Raw genomic sequence first — 21,049 nt, forward strand, 5'->3', positions numbered from 1 at the left:
ACATTAAATTACATTTTATTTCCAGCACCTGCTGTTATTAACCACAACTGGAACATCATTTTGGTGGAGTTTGATGTGGTAAACCAAAATGTGTTTAAAGTCTGGAATTCTTTGAACTTTCCATCATGGAGTCCTGGCGGGAATATCAAACAAAGCCTTTCGCCAAAAATAAAGCTGTGGCCTGTGTGGTTGGCACTACTGTGATTAGCAATTAGGCAGCAGAGACAAAGAACCCGAAGCTCAAATCCTGTGCAGTTTCTTGGATCCTTCTTTGCTTCACAAAATGATACGCAGCAAAAAAGCAGTATTTGTTTACCCCTTCCTTTACTTTTATTTTTATATTTCTTTATTCTTGGTTACACACAGTTTTTTTTTCCTTGTTTTGCTGACTCACAAATTCAGAAAGCCAATACATAAAACCTGTGCTCACACACATATTGACTTTCTCTGAGGTTTCATTCATGATTACTCTGCATCTGTTTATGCAGGCCTGTTTATTTTCGTCTTTCTGAGCTTCATGTAAATATGAACTTATTCTGCCTCGTCTCACGGGACGCCACACTGCAGGGACGTCATTTTTCCTTCCTGCCAGGTATAGAGCTCAGCTTGGCAGGAAATTTTCTACTTTCCCTTCTATATTATTCATGTTGTCTCAGTAAGAGATGTGTGGTGTGTTAACAGGCAGAGACCCTTATATAGTGGAGCATTTAGTGTCCAAGGAGGTTTATAAAGAACAAAGGCGAAAATAGGTCCCTCTGTATCTATCCAAGGTTACCTAAAGTAAAACATCTGATGAAAGGTAAGAAAGGTTTGAATACACAGTCAATGAACCAGCCAGTAATTGGACGTAATTCAGTCAGCATTAGAGGCTTTGTATTTAATTTTCAAGCATTAAAAATAAAAAAATAGATATTATCTAGAGTGCCTCTCAAGCTACAAGGACTCATTGTTGTCATTTTAAACCTTAAATATACATAAACTGCATGTTTTTTCATATAACTGTTCATTTAAAAAAAACTAATAGCTTGAAATATTTCATGATCTCTATAAAGTAGAATAAAATGAAGTTGCAAGAAATATTGCATTTTTATGCAATATTCACACTTTTTGAGATGTGCCTGTGTAGACTGACTCTGTAATTCTGATCATTGACCATAACTATTTTGCATAGTTAATAAATGAGCAATTTTTAAGCTGGCATAGCTGGTAACACAAGTGTTTCATCCAGTGCATTTGTTTCAAAGGTGTTTTGCATTTGAACTGCAGTCTGAAGAACTCACAGCTTTCCTTAGTCCTCTCAACCCAACTAGCATGTGTGTGCATGTTACGACCCGGCTCAGCCAGGGGAAAGGGAAATAACGTTAAAGAAACCAAGGTGGTAAGGTTTAACAATTTACAGGTTTATTGTTTGGGTTTTGACAAAAAATAAAAAGGAAAAAATTAATAATCAAAAAGTAGGGACTTACAACAAAAATGTACTAAATAAAACAAAATCCACAAAACAGAGTTGTAAACCAAAGATCTTTAACCAAACAAAAATGGAGGTTCAGTACAGGTTAAACGAAAACAAAATACAAATCTCTAGCAGAGATTCAAAGATCCCTCACAGGGACAAGACGAGCTAGCAAGAGCTAGCAAAAACTAACAAAAGCTATCAGAGTTTACAAAGCCAGTTTACAGCAGTCAGCCAGACACCCAGCAAAGTGGCAAGCTGTCTGAACAAAGGATCAGCCACACCTTCTCCCTGGAAATCCTTGGTTTTTAAAGGGGAGGCCTCTTCAGGGGTTGGTGGAGCTGGCAATTGGTGAGCCAATCGCTGTAGGCCTCAGGGAGTGGCACAGGAAGACAGGGCTGCATCCGCTTCCAAGTGGAGTCAACTTGATTAGAAGCTGCAGATATACAAAAAAAGGAAAAGAAAACATACACAAGGCCACTGGCCGTAACAGTGCAATTTGGAGGTGTGGGTGTATTTCTGCAGCAGCAGAAAGTGTGGTATGTGTGTTTCTATAGGAAGCTTTCTAATCATCAACTGCAAAGCGCATAAGCAAAGTGAAATTGTATTCCTTTTGTTTTCCTTTTTTTGTTTTAGGAAAACATGGATTGTTTCCATCAGGTCCTTGCGAGACTCTTGCTGTTGCAACCAGAGCAGTGGTAGAACTTCTTTGGCAGTTGTGTTGCTAAAAACATCACAGTAAATCAGGATTCTTGGAGTATTGCCAGTCTAGTGTGGGCATGATCAGGTTGAGTGGCAGCTGTATATCATGGACCCAGATGTTCTGCCTCCACGGTAATACACACCTAAGTCAAATAATCAGCTCACTGGATTTCAGAACTTGACTGAGGAAGTCATTCAGCCGTTTGATTTTGGTGTACTGTATCAGGGACACATCTAAAAGTTACAGGACGCTGGCCTTTGAGGACTGAAGTTGCAGACCTCCTGACATGGTGCAATCTTAGTCCAATATGAAGGTGCCCTAATGCATTACTATTTCCTGTTAAGCTTAAAAAATTAGAAGTGCATCTTTAGAATCTTACAAACTTTATTGTTTAAATCATGCTGCGTTGATAGTTATTTGGGAAATAGAAGTCATCACACAAGTTCATCTAGCAATAAGTGAGAAAATAAAGAAGTTTGTGTAGAGTATTTAGTTCTAACTGCTGTAATATTTAGCATTTTATGAAACGGAAAGATACCATTTTGATTTGTTTCTTGTTTAATTCTAATGAAGGGCAGAAAAATAAATATTTTAAGAGTTTACCAAGTTATTAACTCTAAAAATGAAGCATCAAGATGCTTAATTAACCAAAAACACCAAATCTGATTTGTATCTTTCCTGGGCTCGTCTTCCACCAGGCAGATGAGTCAAATGAAAAAAGCAGATCTAGTTTGTGACCCATTTAGCCATTTTTTTTCTGAGCAAGTGGTAAATGACTCTTACAGGAATCCCTTTTCAAATGTTAAGCAAACACAATTGTCCTTTAAACCTTTGTTTTGTTTTGTTTCCAAGTACCAAGCTATTTTAGAATAAGTTTTCTAAATGGATTAAAAAGATCAACTTGCTTCCAATTGCTTCAAGGTAGGCATTTTTCCAATGTATCTGAGCAGTGAAAACTATGTATACAACATTTTGGTTGAAGAGAGCAGAGACCAAAGGAACCAAGCCTGTCACAGCATAATGCTCACAGACTATCTGGTACATGGGGGATCATTGTTCAGACACAAAAACAAATTTTGGTTTGTGGACTTTATCAAATATGAAATATTTACTAGCACACAACCAAATGACGTTTACAGTAGGATTAACTCACTTTGTCATTCTGGGGATTATGTGTACTTAAATAGAGGAAAGACCCAGTGACACCAAACACGTCATTGATTTCTAAAATTCTTTTGGTTGTGTTCGAGACAAGAGCACAAACAATGGATTGCTGTTTATAGAGAAAACCAAGTCATTCCTGTTCTAATTCTGAAAGTTTCTTTCATATAAAACCAGATATATTTACCAAAAGTTGGAATCTTTATTTTTTATCTATACAAAGAAGGAGCAGAATGATGGCATCTTGAAGAAAGATGCTTATTCCAGATGAGAGCCAAAACAATTTCGGAAGCAAGTGGGAACAAAACTCTTTCTTCAACATCCATTGTGATTATATTCAGAGCTTATAATCGACGGAGTAATGAACCTATCAGATTCAAACATCAAGTCCTTGCAATGATAATGAGCTCAAACCATGCAATGCTTGAAAAACAAAATATAAAGGACTACTAACTTCTCAGACCTGTGTTAAATTACACAAATTATCGACAGAACATTTGAGCTAATAAAAGTAATAACCTAAATTAATGAACGGTAACCTTAACTACACTGATATAAAATTGAATAAATGAACATAAAATAAACTGTGCTAAGATAAAATAAACTAAGATCAGATAACAGCTTAGCTAGGTTTAAATATGATAAGCAAAACTCAGGTAAGCTGAGCTCAAATTAACAAAACCAAATTATGATAAGAGGAGTTAAAATCAATTGAAATTAACTGAATTAAGATACAAAAAATAGGATGAGATGACAACATCATGTAGAACTAATACAGTACAAAAGGGAAAACATAAATTAGGAAAAGGCTGAACAACAGCAGGTTGTTCAAAAGCATTGAATAGAGAAACTTCTGCCTTTGTAAAATGAATATGACAATATCACTGCATTGTTACTCAAACCACATAATTTGTGAAAAGATGTCTTTTGGACAGATGAGGCCAAAGTTGAGATGTTTGACTGTTATGCACAGCAGCATGTTTAGAGAAACCCAAACGCAGCATGTCAGGACAAACACCTCATACCAACTGTCAAACATGCTGGTAGGGAACTGATCTGGCCTGTTTTAACAACCACACAATCTTTTCTGATGTCAAGTGTGAGACCATCTGACCAGCTTCACCCAAACTAGGTCATCAGCAGAAAAATGTTCCCCAAAACAGCAACAAATCTTCAACGTGCTAGCTGATAAAGAAGACAACCAAGGTTTTGCACTGACCTAGTCAAAGTTCAGACCACAGCCTAGTGAAATGTCATGATGCGACATCAAGAAGCCTGAGCAGAAACAATGACGTTACATTGCTGAAACATTACAAATCAATGTAGAGTGGCAAGGCTTGGAAAAAATTGTACTATATAGTGAAAGATTGATACATTTATTCAGAGGACATTTCAATGTAATGCAGCTAATGATGTTTCCTCTCACTATGAATTTGTCTTTTATTTCTCACTCAGTTTAACTCCATGCAGCTTCACAGAACTTAGCAGTTGTTTCCAGCCCTTTTTAAACCTTGAACTCTTTTGCTGCTAATAGTAACTGAAGCCACATTCATTCCTCCAGCCAGCTGCTCTGCAATCCTTTGTCCAATTTTCATGGCAGGTTGAAAGGGAGGTGAAGTTAAAACGTTGGCTATATCAATGCTCTGTTGTGACATAATGAAAGAAAAAATGTATTTTTGTCAGTGTAGGTGACACTCATCTGCCCAGACAAGCTGGCTGGTTAGCTAACAGGAAATAATAAGCTCCAAATCAGTAATGGAAAGACAAAACACTTTCATTCCACAGATGTTCATTATTTCTATTTTAAAGAGAACTGTTATGAAGTATAATCAGTGCACTGTGAAACATGCTGTGGCATTCTGGGTGGGGTTTAGGACACGAGTTGTCATAATGTTTCAGATCTAGTCTTTTAATTAAACATGCTGTACTCCTAATTGGCTGTGAGAGTAGCAAATTTAAAGAGTTTTAAATTATCTAGTGCTATTGGGACATCACTGTTACTATTACATTATTACTATTAATATTTCACTATTTGTTTAAATTAAATAGGTTTTATGAGACTAAATTTATGTTGTTTTTTGTAAGAATTATTTCTGGGTTTCTCCTTTCAATAATGTCACATTGTGGATTCACTAAATGGACACATTTATACACCTTGGAGGTGGAAATTATGCATGATAAAAACATACGCACAAGTTTTTTAGGGACTTTTTGGTTTCCATGGAGGTCTAACTTTGGTTTGAGTTAAATATTCTCAGCCATGACCCTTTCTAGTTATTTCTCCATTACCCTTTTTTGCCTGCTAATGTGGAGTTTATCCACTGTTAGTCAGACACTGTTTGTTCCTAGTGTCAAATCTGCTAGAGCCAGGGTTGCAGTTCACCACTGACTTGTATAAAACGGCAGCATGTGGCGCACTACGAATGAAAACAGGTCAGACCTTCAGGCGAGAAAAACCCACAGCAGGATAAAGTATCTAAAAGTAAAAATGATATTACTGAGTGGAGAACTGGAAACTGCAGAAGAATTGGAGTAATTTGTATACAGACAGATTGCTGTATGTGAGCACAAAAGTTGGTCCATTTGTAAAACACACATACAACTGGCATACTTATGTGGCACACTGTGTACTTTCAGCCCCACACATACACAAACACACACAGTGTGGCGATTTCTTGTCATTCCAGTCATGTAAGCAATTAGCTGAGGAACGCTGTGATGCAGATATCAGCCATCCAGAAATAATCAAATGAGATCCAGCAGTACACCGATCTTAGTCCGAAAAAATACACACACTCTCTCTCAGACACAGAAAGAAACCATGACATTATCATTGCTCTGCTTGCTTGAACTCTGTATTATTAGTATCTCTTCTTTGAGAATTCACCTCCCACACTCATGTTCTGACAATTGTATGCCCAGATGTTGCAGGGTTTACACACAAGCAGGCCCATGTGTTGTGTTGCGTTGTGTTCCCTGGAGTCCTGCAGACTTCACCCCTGTGCCCTTGTGAATGTGTCCAGGCAGAAACCCGGATTAATGTTCTGAGACAAACAGAACAGGAGGTTCTGTGTTTTCAGCCTCAGTGCTGCTCACCTCAACGCTGCAAGTCGGTGTTCACTACCGAGAAAAGGTCATTAAGTGTTTTACCTGTTCAGAGTGGGAGTTTAAAGGTAAGGTGAAAGGTATAAAGGCAGTTGGCATAAAAACTGTTAAATCGGGCTCATCAATAATTGCAGACTCTTATTGAAAGAAAATTTTAAATGATTTGTACATTCTTTTGAGGAATATATTTTTGAGGAATAGAAAAGCACAAGAAATGGTCATCTTCAGTGACATTTTTGAGCAGAAACTATCCACAAAAATCTGGAGTATTTCTTGCCAAATTTTCTTTCAATTTTAGTCAATTTTGAACAAAATGCTCAACCTCTCTAAAAATCTGTGTTGTGTTTAGCAATACATTTATGTATGCAATGAATGAACAGGGAAAAAAAGCCTTTTGCCTTCCAAACTACAGGCAAATACTACAATTTGCATAAAGTGATAATAGAGTAGAGCTGGACAAAATATCACTTTCTATATTAATGTGCAATATCACAATGGCCTGGTTAAATACAGTATTTGGTAGGTAGCTGTATTGCATGGTAGTTCTGCGTGGCAATAATATTTTTGACCTGCTGGAAGGACTTTCCCTGCCCTCAATACCCACAGATGATTTATATTAATAGTGGTTTATTGCGGCCACAGCTCAGGACAATTGAAGTGGGGGAAATGTGATGAAGAAAAAGTATGAAAATAGTATTAAAAATAGATGTGCGTGTGTGACCAATATGTCACAGTTTACAACAATGAGGTTTGGAGATGCATTTTACATTTCTCACCATCGTGCTCACTGTGTGGTGGCAAGATACATTTGGGACGTCATTCAGCCTCGTCTGTCACAGCTCCAGTCTAAAGCTTTTTAATTATTGCTCCGACTGCAGATATGCCCAAGTTTATTCATTTAAATATATTTGCCTTATATACCATGTTTAAGGTTTTTAGAAATAAGTCAACCCAAAAAAGAAATGTGCAGCATAAACTTTAAAAATCCTCAACATTTCTGCATTTCTAATTCAATATATCACAGTTAAATGTTATCATTTAATTTGCTTTGCACTGGGCAGTGTAAAAGCCATAATAGCTGAAAAAACCAAAGGGGACAAATGAAATTGCTGACTCCAGTCTAGTATTGGAATCTGTTTTTGGGGAAACCCTGAAGTGATGTTCTACCATAGTTTTTTTTTTTTCATTATTAGCAAGAAATCTAATACTTTGCAAGAAATCAAAGTTCATATATGCACCAAATAATTGTAACTTTCTTGGTTGTTTGCACACTGATGAATGCTGACTCTGCCTTACCCCCTGGCCCATAATGACACCATATTGTCCTTTCTTTGCTTTTGTGTTCGTAATTATGTAACATGTAGACATCACAGCTTAAAACAAGCGGCATACATGGTGGAGCAACTGTGTTAAAAGAGTCCAGACTACAGACCTTGTAGCTGCTTTTAATTAGAGCAACATACAATGTTCCCAGAGGAAGGAGTTGTACTTGTGCATATTATTATGTTTGTGTTAAAGAGTGAGATTGGATTGTAGAGCTTTAATAGCACTTTTGTTAACTTCACCTATTGGTAAACGTTATTCAAACTTATTCAAAATTTACCAATACCAAATAAACTTTTGGATTTGCAGTTTTACATTACTGGTAGTTACTGAATAATTCCTTACAAGTAACAAAAGAACAAAAATATACCATCAGAATTAGCAGAAGTAATTTCTTGAGATACAGTACATCGCTTTGTGTGTATTCAGTCTTTATAATAAGTTTTACTAGAAAGTGTAATTTGCCAAGAAGCACTTAAAGAAAGTTGAGATAAAGGTGACTAGTACACATTGGTACCTGCCCAAGCTTAACTACAAGGAATAGTTCAGTCTTTACCAATCCTAACTATAAGATACGTCACCAAGGGAAGTTTTGTTATTGATGTCATAATGTGAAGTGGTGAGGGAGAACGCAGGGACGACCCAGGATGAAGATGATGATGAATTTAATGTAAAATGTCAAGGTACAGAACAACGGGGAGCACAAAGAACACAGGGAAACAGACTGGTACACACAACGAGGATCCGACAAGAGACAAAGACAACAGGTGGACTTAAATACACGAGGAGGGTAATCAGGAAACTAGACACAGCTGGGATCAATCAACAGGGAGGACAGGACAGAGACTCACAGGAAAACAGGACTAAACACAGAAAATCTCAAAATAACTACACAGAAAAACACAGATCACAACAATTGACTGTATGGCTGGAGATGCCCCTCTTGTGCTGACTATTTTTATCACAGTGTTGAGAACCAGCATTAGTCTCAGTGGAGTTTGGACAGAGTCAAACTGATCCCCTCTGAGCCAAAACCCTTTTCCTCAAAGACAGGAAGGAAGAAATGAAAAGTAAAATGACAAGCTGACCTGTTTCAATGCATCTGATGCTTCATCATGACCCCAGAAAACCAGGGTTTCAAAATGCCTCCTCTGTTTTATTTGTCTGTCTAAATTGTTTGTTTGACCAAATTTTTGTTTGAACTAAGGAACACTGTGCAAATTAGCTGCTTTTCCACGCTGCTCAGTGGGGAGTTTAGCTGTCAATTGATTATAATGGATGAAGAAGGTGTGAAACGGCTGTGGTGTTTTACATGCTGATGAAGAGCTCAGGCTGAGAGGAGCGTCCTCTTAGTGCCGTTTTAATCTTTCAGTTGTTAAGGATCCTTACCTGCCTTTGTTTCCTCTTTTTAATGCTCTGCAGAGCAAAACCACGTCAGATTCACTTTTCTGATTTTCTTCTTTCTACATCATTTTTAACAAGTCAAAATGCTTTTAGAATTTGTGAAGCTTATCCATGTTCAGTCACTCCAAAGACTCAACACTGAAGCCTCTTTGGTTACATTTTCCAAAAGGTGATCTTACCATGGCTCTCTAATTCAAACAGAGAACAAAGTGAACCATGTCTTATTGCTGTAGGTTGGACTTTTTCTCCCCAAGTCTGTTTTGAATATCTGAAGTTCAGGAAAGGTGATTGAACAGTTTTGTTCCATTTACTTCACTAAAATCACATACATTAATAAAAAAACAACAAACTTAAATTTTGGATCATGAAATTATACGGTTTCAGAATTAATTGGCTTTTTTAAGCCAATGTTAGTAAATGCCACCACTATATAAACTTAGCAAGAAATTTCAGTGGAGTGACTTAAAAGAGGAGCTACTTGTAAAGACTGTTTTGGGGAAAATGAAATGACTAAAGTGAAAATGGAAAATGCAATAATCAGCTCCCTCCAAGCACCGCAATGCTTTATATGCTCATAAAGCAGCAAGAAGCTACAGTATGTTGTCAGAGATAGACAGAAGCACAAATTCAACTAATTAACCATGAGCTTTAAGTGTTTACTTCATATTTCCAGGTGCTAATGTTCTTTTGAGTCTACCAATGTCAGCCCCAAGCTTTTTAGAACAAAAAAAATGTTCAAAGTTTTGAAAAAATTGAAAAACTTTCTTCCTCAAACCATATATGAAATGTTCTTGGTTCTGAACCACTGGAAAAATAACACAGACCTGTGCTGCGGCTTTCCTTTGGTATTTCACTTTCTCAGTTTATCTGCTGCAGATTGGTTTCTTTGGCCTCAGCAATAAATCCCCAAGGTCTTCTTAATGGTTTTTGACATCCTTCCAGACCAGCTTCACCAAACAGTGGAGGTGGAAAAATTGCCAGAAAGATTACATTTTCTGAAAGTCCTCTTTCCTTAATTCTTCAGGTGGTACTTGTCAGAAAAGCTGCTTATACTTAGTCTCAAGTCTAAGTTCATCCTTTTCTAAACTTAGATTCGAGAGAGAACATTGTGGCTTCAAATATCATCAAATAATATTTGCTTGAAGTAGTAAGCTGTTTTAAATTCTCCATATTTCTTTTTGACACCTTGAAGAAAGTCCAGACTCTTTTTTTTCAGTTGTCAACTATATTTTAAATAATCTAAAAGTAAATATGTTCACTCACTGACAAACTATTAAGCAGAAGAACTGCTAAAATGAGGATAGAATTGCAATTTATTTGATTTCTAATGGAACATCTGAGTAGGAAAATCGGCAAGATGAGTGCAGCTCAGCAGTAATCAGGGAGTAAGTACTGCACTACTTAACAAAGCAGGAATCATCTCATAATATGCAATGACAACTGACTGAAAGGGTTTACTGTTCTATACTTGTCCTGTAATTAACATCAGAGAGCAGACATCTGCGCTTTAAGTGGACTTCCCATCAATTCTGACCTAATAATCTTTCTATAGCGTCCCTACATGCTGCCCTCGCCATGTTGATACTGATATGCAGAGTTACTCTTCTACCACATATTGACCAAAATGCAGCTCTGCTTTCACTGGAGCACCTTTGGTTTAAAGTTGTGTCTCTAAAACCTTCACAGAACAGCTGTATTTATATTAAGATTAAAGGATCAGATGCCTAACCAGATGACTTGTGGTTGCAGTTGTCGAGACTCTATCTGGTTTTGATTAGCGCTATTTTGGAATAAAAAGTATAATTTTATGGGCTGCATGGTTGGTAGCGGCTTGCAGCAAGAATGTCCTGGGATTTCCATGCCGATCTGTTTTATTTCTGTTTGAATTTTTCATGATGTACCCATGTGTGGATTATTTCTGACCTTCTTCCCATAGCCAAAAAACATGAAAATCAAACCCTTTATTTCTGATATAATGCTTCCTTAGAAGTAATGGTACTTTTAAATATAATTATTTGTACTATCAAAACATACCTTCTTTCTTGCAAACTTTTCTCAATGCCTTTAAGACAAACCACTTCACACACTCTTGGCTTCAACTATTCATGTTTTCTTTCTTCAAATCTCTTAAAAGTTGCCAAGTTCTTTGTCAAAATACATATTTTTCTGTTGTGTTGTTGCACTTCAAGCAGACTTCTTTTCACTTATCTTCTGCCATCATCTCTTTTCTTCTTGAACTCGAGGCTTTTGTACTTACTGTTCCCCTTCTTCCCTATCATCAGCATCACAGCAGGATGTGAATTCGTTTCTCAGTAAGATGCTCTTGTTTCAAGTACTATGTGGCTGAGAAACTTAACTTGTCTCTTAAATGTTTTCTTGGTCAACAACACACACCTAACACCACAAAGGCAAAAGAAAAGACAGAAAGAAGGAAAACGCTTTCTGATTGTGATGCTTTAGTCTATTCAGACATGAAAAACTAAACCACTGCGTAGAGGATGTGAGAGTCATTTCCAACACAGCATGAAGCAGAAGTATAGGGGAGGATAACCCTAAATTACATCACTAAACTTCTGTATTCTGTTGAGTAAAGCTTTGAAGACTTTCAGTGTTGCTCTTTCCAGTTAGATTTGTTTTCAAGATTAGTTCAGGATTCACTTTTGTAATTCTCTTCCCAGGCAGCTAAAATGCAGCACAGGAGGGTTAACTTGACCTCACTTCTCTTCCCTGATGAACATCTTGGTTGTTCTCTAATTAAAATATCAAGATGGACCTCAGAGGTTCATGTCATTTGGTAAAGTAGCATAGTCTGAATGAGAGGGACCAGAAGAAACTCAGCTAATCACCAGAGGAGTTTGACAGAGGGCTAATCAGAAGGACTGAAAAGAAAAAAGGAGTTTCAATATTTACCTGTACAGATAGAAGTTGGAGGTTGGACCACTAGTGAGCAAAATAGGCATTATATATATATATATATATATATATATATATATATATATATATATATATATATATATATATATATATATATATATATATATATAATCAATAAATTATCAAAGTACCAGTGGAAGCATGCAGCTAAAAAGGGTTTTGTGTTGCAGGTTTAACCATCCTTGGAAGTATTTTTTGTTGTTTGCTTAGGGATTAGGTACTACATTTCAAACTGCAGGTTTAGTGGACAGCTCTGTTGCCTCGTGTTTCTGGCTTTAAATCTTCTTTGTCTGCATGGATTGAAGCCTCAGCTGTTCGCCACACACACAAAATGAATCCAGATTGTGCTGGGCTCCATTCTTCTCTGATCCACTCAGGATAGAGTCGATATTGTAGCACAAAATCTCAGCTCTGTGATGCTGAAATTTAGAGTTTGAAACCATAAACAGCTTATGAAATAAGTAAAATATGAGGGTCAAATTTAAATGTAAAATAACAGGACATTGGCTGAACCACAAGTGTTGGGTTTCTGTTTTTTTTCCCTAAAGGTCATGGACTTTTCTATGGATTTGAAATTAAATTAAAACATAGTAATGACAAACACCAAAATTATTTCCATTATAGTACCTGTTACCTCTTTAACATATTTGTTTTACAGTGAATCCTGTATTTAGGCATGTCTAGATGTGGAAATTCTCTGCTATGTTTAATCTGGTCAGATTGTTATCCCATTGTGTGTTCCCACTGCATTAACCCATGCATTAACCTTGGTTAAGCATCTCCAGGAGCACTTTTACCATTTAATCATACTCTGTTAAGATCTCCTTTATGAACGGACTAAACAACATAAGGACAAGAGCTTCAGCGTTTCATTTCCAGAAGGTTAATCCTGAGGTTAATGCAGATGAATGAGAGGACCAAAAAGCCTATGTCTATGAAGCTTATGCATGAACTGCAGTAAATCTGACATGAGACAGATTATTATATCACTAGGTAGTGTCATGCAAAGTTGAGCAGGTCGTAAATGTATCTTGCCTGCTTTTGTTGCTTTTAATTTTGCATGTCACGGAAGAAAATAATACCTCTAAAATGTTTTAGCTTTTCATCAAATATATCCAATATATTAAAGAGGAGCTTACGCTGCAGGCCGGAGGGCATTGTGTGTTCATGGATATTTATAGGAATGAGGCTACAAAAACAACTGATTTTATGTAGATTGCTATGACTGTGTGCGACAAATAATACATGTTAGTTAAAGGATATCAAGACTAACATTTATTTTTCTTGTTTTTCTTCATTTTATATTAAAATATAGTTTTGCAATATAGCACTTTTTAACATTTGAGGTTACTGTAATTACATGTAAACATTACATGTAAACAATGGTGAGAGTTGTTTAAGAACAACTCTCACCATCATGATTAAAACCTTCTCCTACTTGCATGGCTCTACAAACTAAGAAGAATGAACATGTTTTTAATCAGTATTCAGTAAGAACAGCCCTTTATGCAATGTAAATGTAGTAACCCTTGGGACTTACATTTGTAGACTCTCACACTCATTTGCTGTAATATGGGAGAGTGACTGAAGGGTTGATCCATATCCGCCTCATTAATAAGGGTCTGCATGTATCAGAGAAATAGCATTGTAATTTTCAAAATATTGAACATCTTAGATAGCTTACAATTGAATAAAAATGGTGGATTTTTACAATCACTTGTATTTCTTTTAAACATGTTATAACAAATGAAGCTCCCGACCCCACTGAGGGACAAGGGTGAAAGAAAATGGATGGATGGATGGATAACAAATGAAGTCCAGCTGTTTTCTCCTGTAGCTAAGGACTCTGTCTTCATGCCTTTATTAGCTGTAGCCATGCTCTGCTACATTTCTATAAAAGTATACCCATGTTCCTTAATGACAAAATCATTGCTACAAATAGCATACCTATTTTAAAATACTATCACACCTAATTTATTTCTGTTTTGGCTCCAAGCAGTCAGAACTAATTTTATAATCTGTTCAGGTTGTTTTTGTCAGTTGTTCTTCAGACTCTGAACACCTTTCAAAGTTTTCCTTTGGGCTTGATTGCATTTATGACTCACTTTCAATACAGTTCAGGATAAAATGTTATATACCGAGTGCTTAAGATAATGATTATATCAGAAAGGTTGTGGACAAAGCAGTAAGTGTCAGATCTAAAAGAAGGTGCATTGAAAAGTTTTGTCTTTTGGATTAAGACCTGACAGAGCAGGAAAAATGCATCATCCTTCTGCTGTTTTCTACTATTTACCAACATTTCAGCTGAAAGCTATTTGGAAATCTCTGTGCTAAAGCACGGTCTATGATCTCAAAGAACAAGGATGTTATTTTCATAGTTTCAATCAAAAAATTGAACAAACTGTCTGCACATATAAACACAACACTGGTCCAACTACTTAATTCATGAATTATGTAATATTTAAGAAACCACACAATCCTTTGAAAATAGTTAGATGATCTAAAAATACATCACAAGTTCCGTTTTATAATGATAAAATTATAAAACTATTTTCACGAAAGTCTTGTTCCCTCAGTGTACACAAGACCAGCAATTAATAAAGACTTTTTTTATAGTGTGATTTGTTTGCATTAAAATAAATGCAAGACTGCATCTCAACAGCTTAAAGAATTAATAATGTAATAAATGAATAATGTAAAACCAATGCTTCAATGAAGAGCATCACGCAGCCTCTAATGAAATCGGTGCCACTAGGAGCTCAGAATATGTGATTATATGGTTTGGGTTTAAAATCGCCTTTTATCAATTTTCTTTAAAATTACTTAACACTCATCTGGAGGTAATGTTGCTGTAACAGACAGATAGATCTCTACTTCCCACCTCCTCCACATGTAGCGTCAGATGTCAGAGTCTGCTGTGCAGACCGTTCAAAGTCTTCATCAGCGAGACTTCATCAAGATGAATGTTTGCCACATTGCTGCCTGAAATATGTAGAACTGTTTAGTCTGCTTGTGATCCGGGCCTTCTGTCTCACTGTGTCTCTCCTCTGGCCTCATTAAACAAATCTCCATCCTGTCTCTTGCTCTGCCAGTTGGCCTGTTGGCTCAGCTGTGTACAAATAAAACCACGGATAAACACTGTACGGATCGAGCCACATGTCCTGCTTTGGAGTTTCATTTGATCCAAGTATTAAATTAAATATATGCTCCAAATGACAACACATAGTCTTTGTACATAGTGTCCTAACCAAATTTTGTACCCAGCATTGCTCATGTACACATATGATAGCACTTATGCTTCCACTGTCTTTTTTTTGTTTTGTTTTTTTGCTGAAGTTTGAAGTTTAAGTTTTGGTTTTTTGGCAAATCTGTATCCTGGAGGTCCAGGTCCTGAATGATAGTGTGTCGGTCCCCCTTTTCCTACCAAAACAGCCCTGCTCTGTCAAGTCATAGATTCCCCTCATCTGTATTGAAAACAGTTTATGTTTGTCATGTTGGGTGAAGAAGCAGGGTCAAAGTGGTGACAAAAGTTTGAGGAATTTAAAAGGGGGGTATTATGTAAAATTGACTTTTTTTTTGCTTTATATAATGTCATTCCTTCATCAAACACACTCTGAGTGTTGCTTTGAATCATTAAAATCTGAGGAATCCTTGAAACTCCCATGGCAAGTATTTGGGGGTGCTTTAAGCCCAGCCGAGCTTCTACCTCACAGAGCATCTTCACCACACTGCCCCTCCAGACTAGCGACAGCAGCAATCTGCAAACATCTGGTGGAATTACACATCTGCTGAGCTTGACATACAAGCTGCAGTGCTCCTAAGAATGGTTGTTGTGATGAAGACCAATTTCATGGTGTCACCTATGGCTGTTATGCAAAGACAAATTTCTTCTAAAGAAGCAGCATTATGTATTTTCCAGGCACATAACTACTTGATTTTATAGCAGAATCAAGTAGTTATGTTACTTTCAGTTGTTATAAAAAAAGCTGTACAAATGAAACAAAGTTTAAAAGATATTTGACTTAGCAATTGAAATTGTCCTCTGTGTCTTGAAGAAGCTCCTGCTCTTTCCGACCTCATAAGAGTGCAAATCTTTTTCACATTTCATGTTGCCAATTTTTTAAAGGAAAATATCAAATGGAAATACAACAACACCTACCCACTGCCACTATTTTCACACTCAATTGCTTGAGTTCATTTCAGACCTCTAAAAGTCACATGGCTGTATAGCGGTAGCTACAGGATTAAATTTGATTCTGCAGGACTTACTGGGTCAGTTATGTGTTATTTTTTCCATTCAGCTGGTTCTAACAGAACAGATCACTGCATCATTTCATTTATAGAATCACTTGAGCTTGTTGCAATGTTGCTAAATACATTGCACTACAGATTAGCACGCTGTCAATGCAATTGTTTTTCAATTAAAAACCTAATCCCTTATATTTCAGGAGTTACATAACATATTGATGTGAATGCAGCTACAACACATGCATCTGGTCAAAAGCTTGGCTGAAGCTTTTCAGAAATTTACTGGCAGTTGCACTGACTGTGACTTTGGTTTTTTTGAAGCATCAGTGTGCTCACTTTCAGAGCACAACAGTGAAGCCGTTTAAAGGTTGAACGCTGCAATGTGGGAGCAATTTTGTGTTCTGCTTCGGTGAGAATCTGCAGCCTTTTTCTTTCAGCAAAGCCCTAAATGTTGGTGGCTGTCTGAAAGGTGTATTTCACGGCCAGTTTGACAGCAGGAAGTGTCTTTGGTCGGGGTGTTTGTCTAAACAGCTCGTAATGGTTTTAGCCTGAGATGAGCTCTTTCTGACCCACACACACACACACGCACACACACACACACCCACGCACACACACACGCACGCACACACACACACACACAGAAAGAAAAACTAGGTTCCAGCATTCATGTTGTATGTGTAGAATAACATGTAAGCATGCCTGTGTGCTGTGAACTAATGTTTTGAGGCTAGCAGATCTGTAAGGCCTGTTTCAGATACCAATTTTCTTTTGTCATATTTCACTTAAAGCTCCTTTGACATGTTTTGTTCTAAAAAAAATTCTGCTGTGTGCTTGTTTTCTGCTGAATGCATGTTTTGACAGATTAAATTTCTTTCCCTAAGCGATTAGTTTGTCACACGCCAGATACTTAACTGTTTTACAAGCTTCACAGAGGGAAGCATGTAATGTTTTAAGGTTTTCTGGTACATAGCCGACCAACACTAGCAGATAACTTTGCTTCTTTTACATCATGACTGACTCCAGATTTGGGACTGAATCCAATCCGATTTATTTATAAAGCACATTCAAAACAACAAATGGTTAACCAAAGTTATGTATTCTTGGAAAATAAATAAAAAATGGAAACTAAAGTAAAAACAGACAAAAAATAATGTTAGACAATACAACAACTCACGGAAAAGAACAATGCCTCATGCTGTGTCAAATTCCATGTAAAAAAGATGAGTTTAAAAAAAATAAAAGACACAAATGAAGGAGCCTGCCTTGTTCCACAACTTCAAGGATGCAGCTGCCAAAACCTGATCACCTCCACACTTCGGAACAGTCAAGAGCAGCTGGTCCGCTGACCTTGGAGTCTGTGAAGGAGAGTATGGGTGAAGCAAATATGAAAAATAAAGTGGAGAAAGTCCACTGAAACATTTTAAGAATGAAAAAAATATTTAGAAATTAGTGTTGTGGCACACAGGGAGCCAGTGGAGAGCAGGCAGCTCAAGGATGATGGGCAGCTGCATTTCAGACAAGCTGAATTCGAGAGAGGGCAGCCAGTCTGACCCAGAAATATAGTGCATTACAATAATCAAGGCAGGCAATAATGATCATTTCAAAATCATGACTGGACAAAATGATTTTGATTTGGCCAATTTGTTGCAGCTGGGAAAGCTTTTTTTCCTACAGATTTGAGTGGCAGTGGACTTCAAATGTGGAGTCAAAGAGCAAAAATGAACATGGTGGGTGTCACAAAGGCCATGTGGGATGAATAATATGACCTGTCGTTTCATCATAGAAGCTCAAAAACTGAAAGTTTAACAGAGTGAGAATATTTGTCTCAAAGGAATGTAGACTTGACAATCATCAGCGTTACAATGACATCGAAGCAATATCTCATAACATATCCAAGCATCATTTACACCCTGTTGTTTCTGGAACGTAATTATATGACAATGTGGGCAAGTTTCAATAAAATAAAACAAAACAGGAAGTTTATACATGTTCCAGTATTGCAAATATTTAATTATTTGTATCTTAAAACTAAAAACCAAACTCTGGTTTAAACACACAAAAATGTGACAATGCCAGCTCATGTCCTGGATATGGATAAGTGATCCAGTTCAGTTAGTGAAATAAAGAAATTTTTTTAATCTTTTGAGATTCAGATGTACAGGTTGTTATCTGAATCTGTCACAATTTTCAGATTCCACCTCTGTCCGAGTGCGGATCAGTGAGCTTACAGAGCACATGTAGACATCAAATTGAAAGGATGATCTGAAGTTATGTCTCGACATAACATATCTTTGCAAAGCGAGAATTTTAGATTGTATTTTCAGCCATATGCCAAAGCTACAGTAACACACTTTGACAGGCATAAAATAAAAAGCACAAGGGAGTGTCAGGAGTGACTACTCTATTCATGAGAGCACAGAGAAGCACTGTAGGCATTTCTCTCGTTCGCGTTTCTCTTCATGTACTCTGCTTTTTTAAATAATTTAAAGGATTTCTTACTACACTGAACATAGAAGACATTTCCCATAAAATATTCTGAAAGTTGTGATAGGTAGCTATTTTTGGATTTCACTTTTTTGCCTTGAAAAGTCGTGAATTACACATTCTTTAACCTAATTTTTGTGATTTTTCTTTGTCCCATCACTTCCCTTCCCTTTCCTCCACTCAGGTATTCTGTTCTTCACAACGGGAATCACAAAGAGCAGAATGAGAAGCCTCTGCACACAAACATCGGCTCCCGCGAGTCCTGCTTGTGACAAACAGCGACCCCACAGTCACAACTCCGACGGCCTTGGCTCTCACGGCGTCAGCGCAGTCCTGAAAGGAACGCAGCAGCCTTCGCACACCCAGAGTGGGACTGCAACTCGGATCCCAGGAAGGACTGCAGGGATCCGGAGAATGAGCGAGGCACTGCCACTGAATTTACAGCTCAGTCAAAACTTAACCCAAGTTTCTCTGAGGTCTCTTCGTGTGCAGGGTGCTTGAAGCCAGCTTAACGTTTCTCTGATGCTGGGTAATGTTCTCATCTGCAGGACTGCAGAGCCTGAGCTGGCCCAATCACACTCTGTGTTCATCTTGTATTGTGCAGAACCAGCAGCTGTGGTGTAGTGTGTGGGAGAAATGCTCAGCTGATGTTAATATTTACTGTGCTGGGGAGTTGTAGAGGTGAACTACATTGCCAAAGTGATTTTCATACACATACATTGGACTTGTTTCTGATTATTTTATGATGCTCCCTGTTGTTTTCTAGTGACAGAAAAACTTTACTTTAGATTTTTAAAGGTTGTTCTTTGGTATTTGACCGTGTAGGTTGGGAGAAATGGGCTTCAGAACCAAGATAAGCCCAGAACATTTTTTGTCTTTGCTTAGACATCACATGTGTTTTCCTTTCCAGGAACAAAACAGTTTTTTCTCTGAGGTCAAAGCTTCCTAGCTCTGTTAAGTCCTCACCAAGATAAAAAGAAAACAGGGTTTCCAAGGCTGAATTAAATCCTTGACCTAAACTGTCCAAGTGCATTATCATAAAGACTGCTAGCACTCCTGAGTACATCACTCCCCACGCTCATCTGAATGTTTTACGTTTCACTGCAAAAAGTTAAGAGGACCATGACCTACGGAAGCTGCTCATGAATGATTCAACAGATTTTTGAACGATGTTATAGCACTGTGTGCTTGTTCTTGTTATGTGATTACATTTCAAGTTTTTTGTTTGTTTGTTTGTTTGCTGGTTTGTGCATCTCTTGAGATGCTTTTGAGTGGATTTCAGGTGTGTGCATACACCTCCTATAATGTGATTCATGTGTATGTATGAGATTTGTTTTTTTTTCTTCATCGGCCAACAATGCTTTGCTCCTTCTAGACACAACATGTACTCCCCTGGGTCTGTGCTCATCTTGGAGGTTAAGATAAGGAATGTACTGGAGGACTTTCCGCGTGTTTTATTCAAGGAAGCGTAACACTAAAGCAAAATGTTTTCTTGTACTCATAATACAAACTTGTCCTTTTTTAAACACAGTTGTGGTCTTTAATTTTGTTCTTGTCATTTCCTTACATGCTTCACCTCTTAGTCAAAGTTTCTGGGGGGTTTAACAGACATGCCATAAGAAACAACAGGCACCGTTTGCACCCTAGAGTTTCTGCTGCTTCATTGCATGAAAGACATTCTGGGGTAGTTTCTTGATTTCAAAGAATCACATTAAATGAAACAACTGGAACTTTCTCCACATTCAAATATTTTAAATTTTTGATATCAATTGCTATCCATTTGTTCCATTTTTCACTGGAAGACAATTGTGCAGTACTCTCACCAAATTAAACATTAGTACATTTGGTCTTGATGCAAGCAGTTAAATATATGGCGATGGAAATCGGGAGTAAATTTCAAACTTATACTTGTAAACCATTTTAAAGACCATGTATGCTTTTCCATGTACTCATTATGTTTTGCTTTATTACATAAAATTCCAATAAATCTGTTAGATTTGTGATTGTGAAGTGACAAATGACAAAAAAAGTATCAAAGCATTTCAAACATTTAGACAATCTATTTTCATACATACCGTATTTTGAGAAAGAATGTAAAAATAGATAGTGAAATGCTTTTCCAGTGGTTACCATGGTGGCATAAATTAGTAGTGATTAGGGATTCATTAGGGAAGATTTCTGAATTTTATGTTAAGGTATCGAAGTATAAAAACTTGAAACAAATGCAACAATCT

The 21,049-nt window shown here is 37.1% G+C and overlaps 1 protein-coding gene across 2 annotated transcripts in view; it reads left to right on the forward strand.

Annotated features, from left to right (window-relative positions):
- Positions 1 to 20,345, forward strand: part of htr4 (5-hydroxytryptamine receptor 4) — a 146,600-nt gene extending 126,255 nt beyond the window's left edge. For both annotated transcript variants that reach the window (XM_008420849.3, XM_008420850.3), the window contains one exon: positions 19,000 to 20,345. In XM_008420849.3, coding sequence (XP_008419071.1) covers positions 19,000 to 19,087 — 88 coding nt within the window. In that variant the 3' untranslated portion in view covers positions 19,088 to 20,345. The remainder of the gene's footprint in view (positions 1 to 18,999) is intronic.
- The last annotated feature ends 704 nt before the right edge of the window (positions 20,346 to 21,049 follow it).

Source organism: Poecilia reticulata, chromosome 10, assembly GCF_904066995.2.
Source record: "Poecilia reticulata chromosome 10, P_reticulata-male-v2, whole genome shotgun sequence".
Taxonomy (NCBI): domain Eukaryota; kingdom Metazoa; phylum Chordata; class Actinopteri; order Cyprinodontiformes; family Poeciliidae; genus Poecilia; species Poecilia reticulata.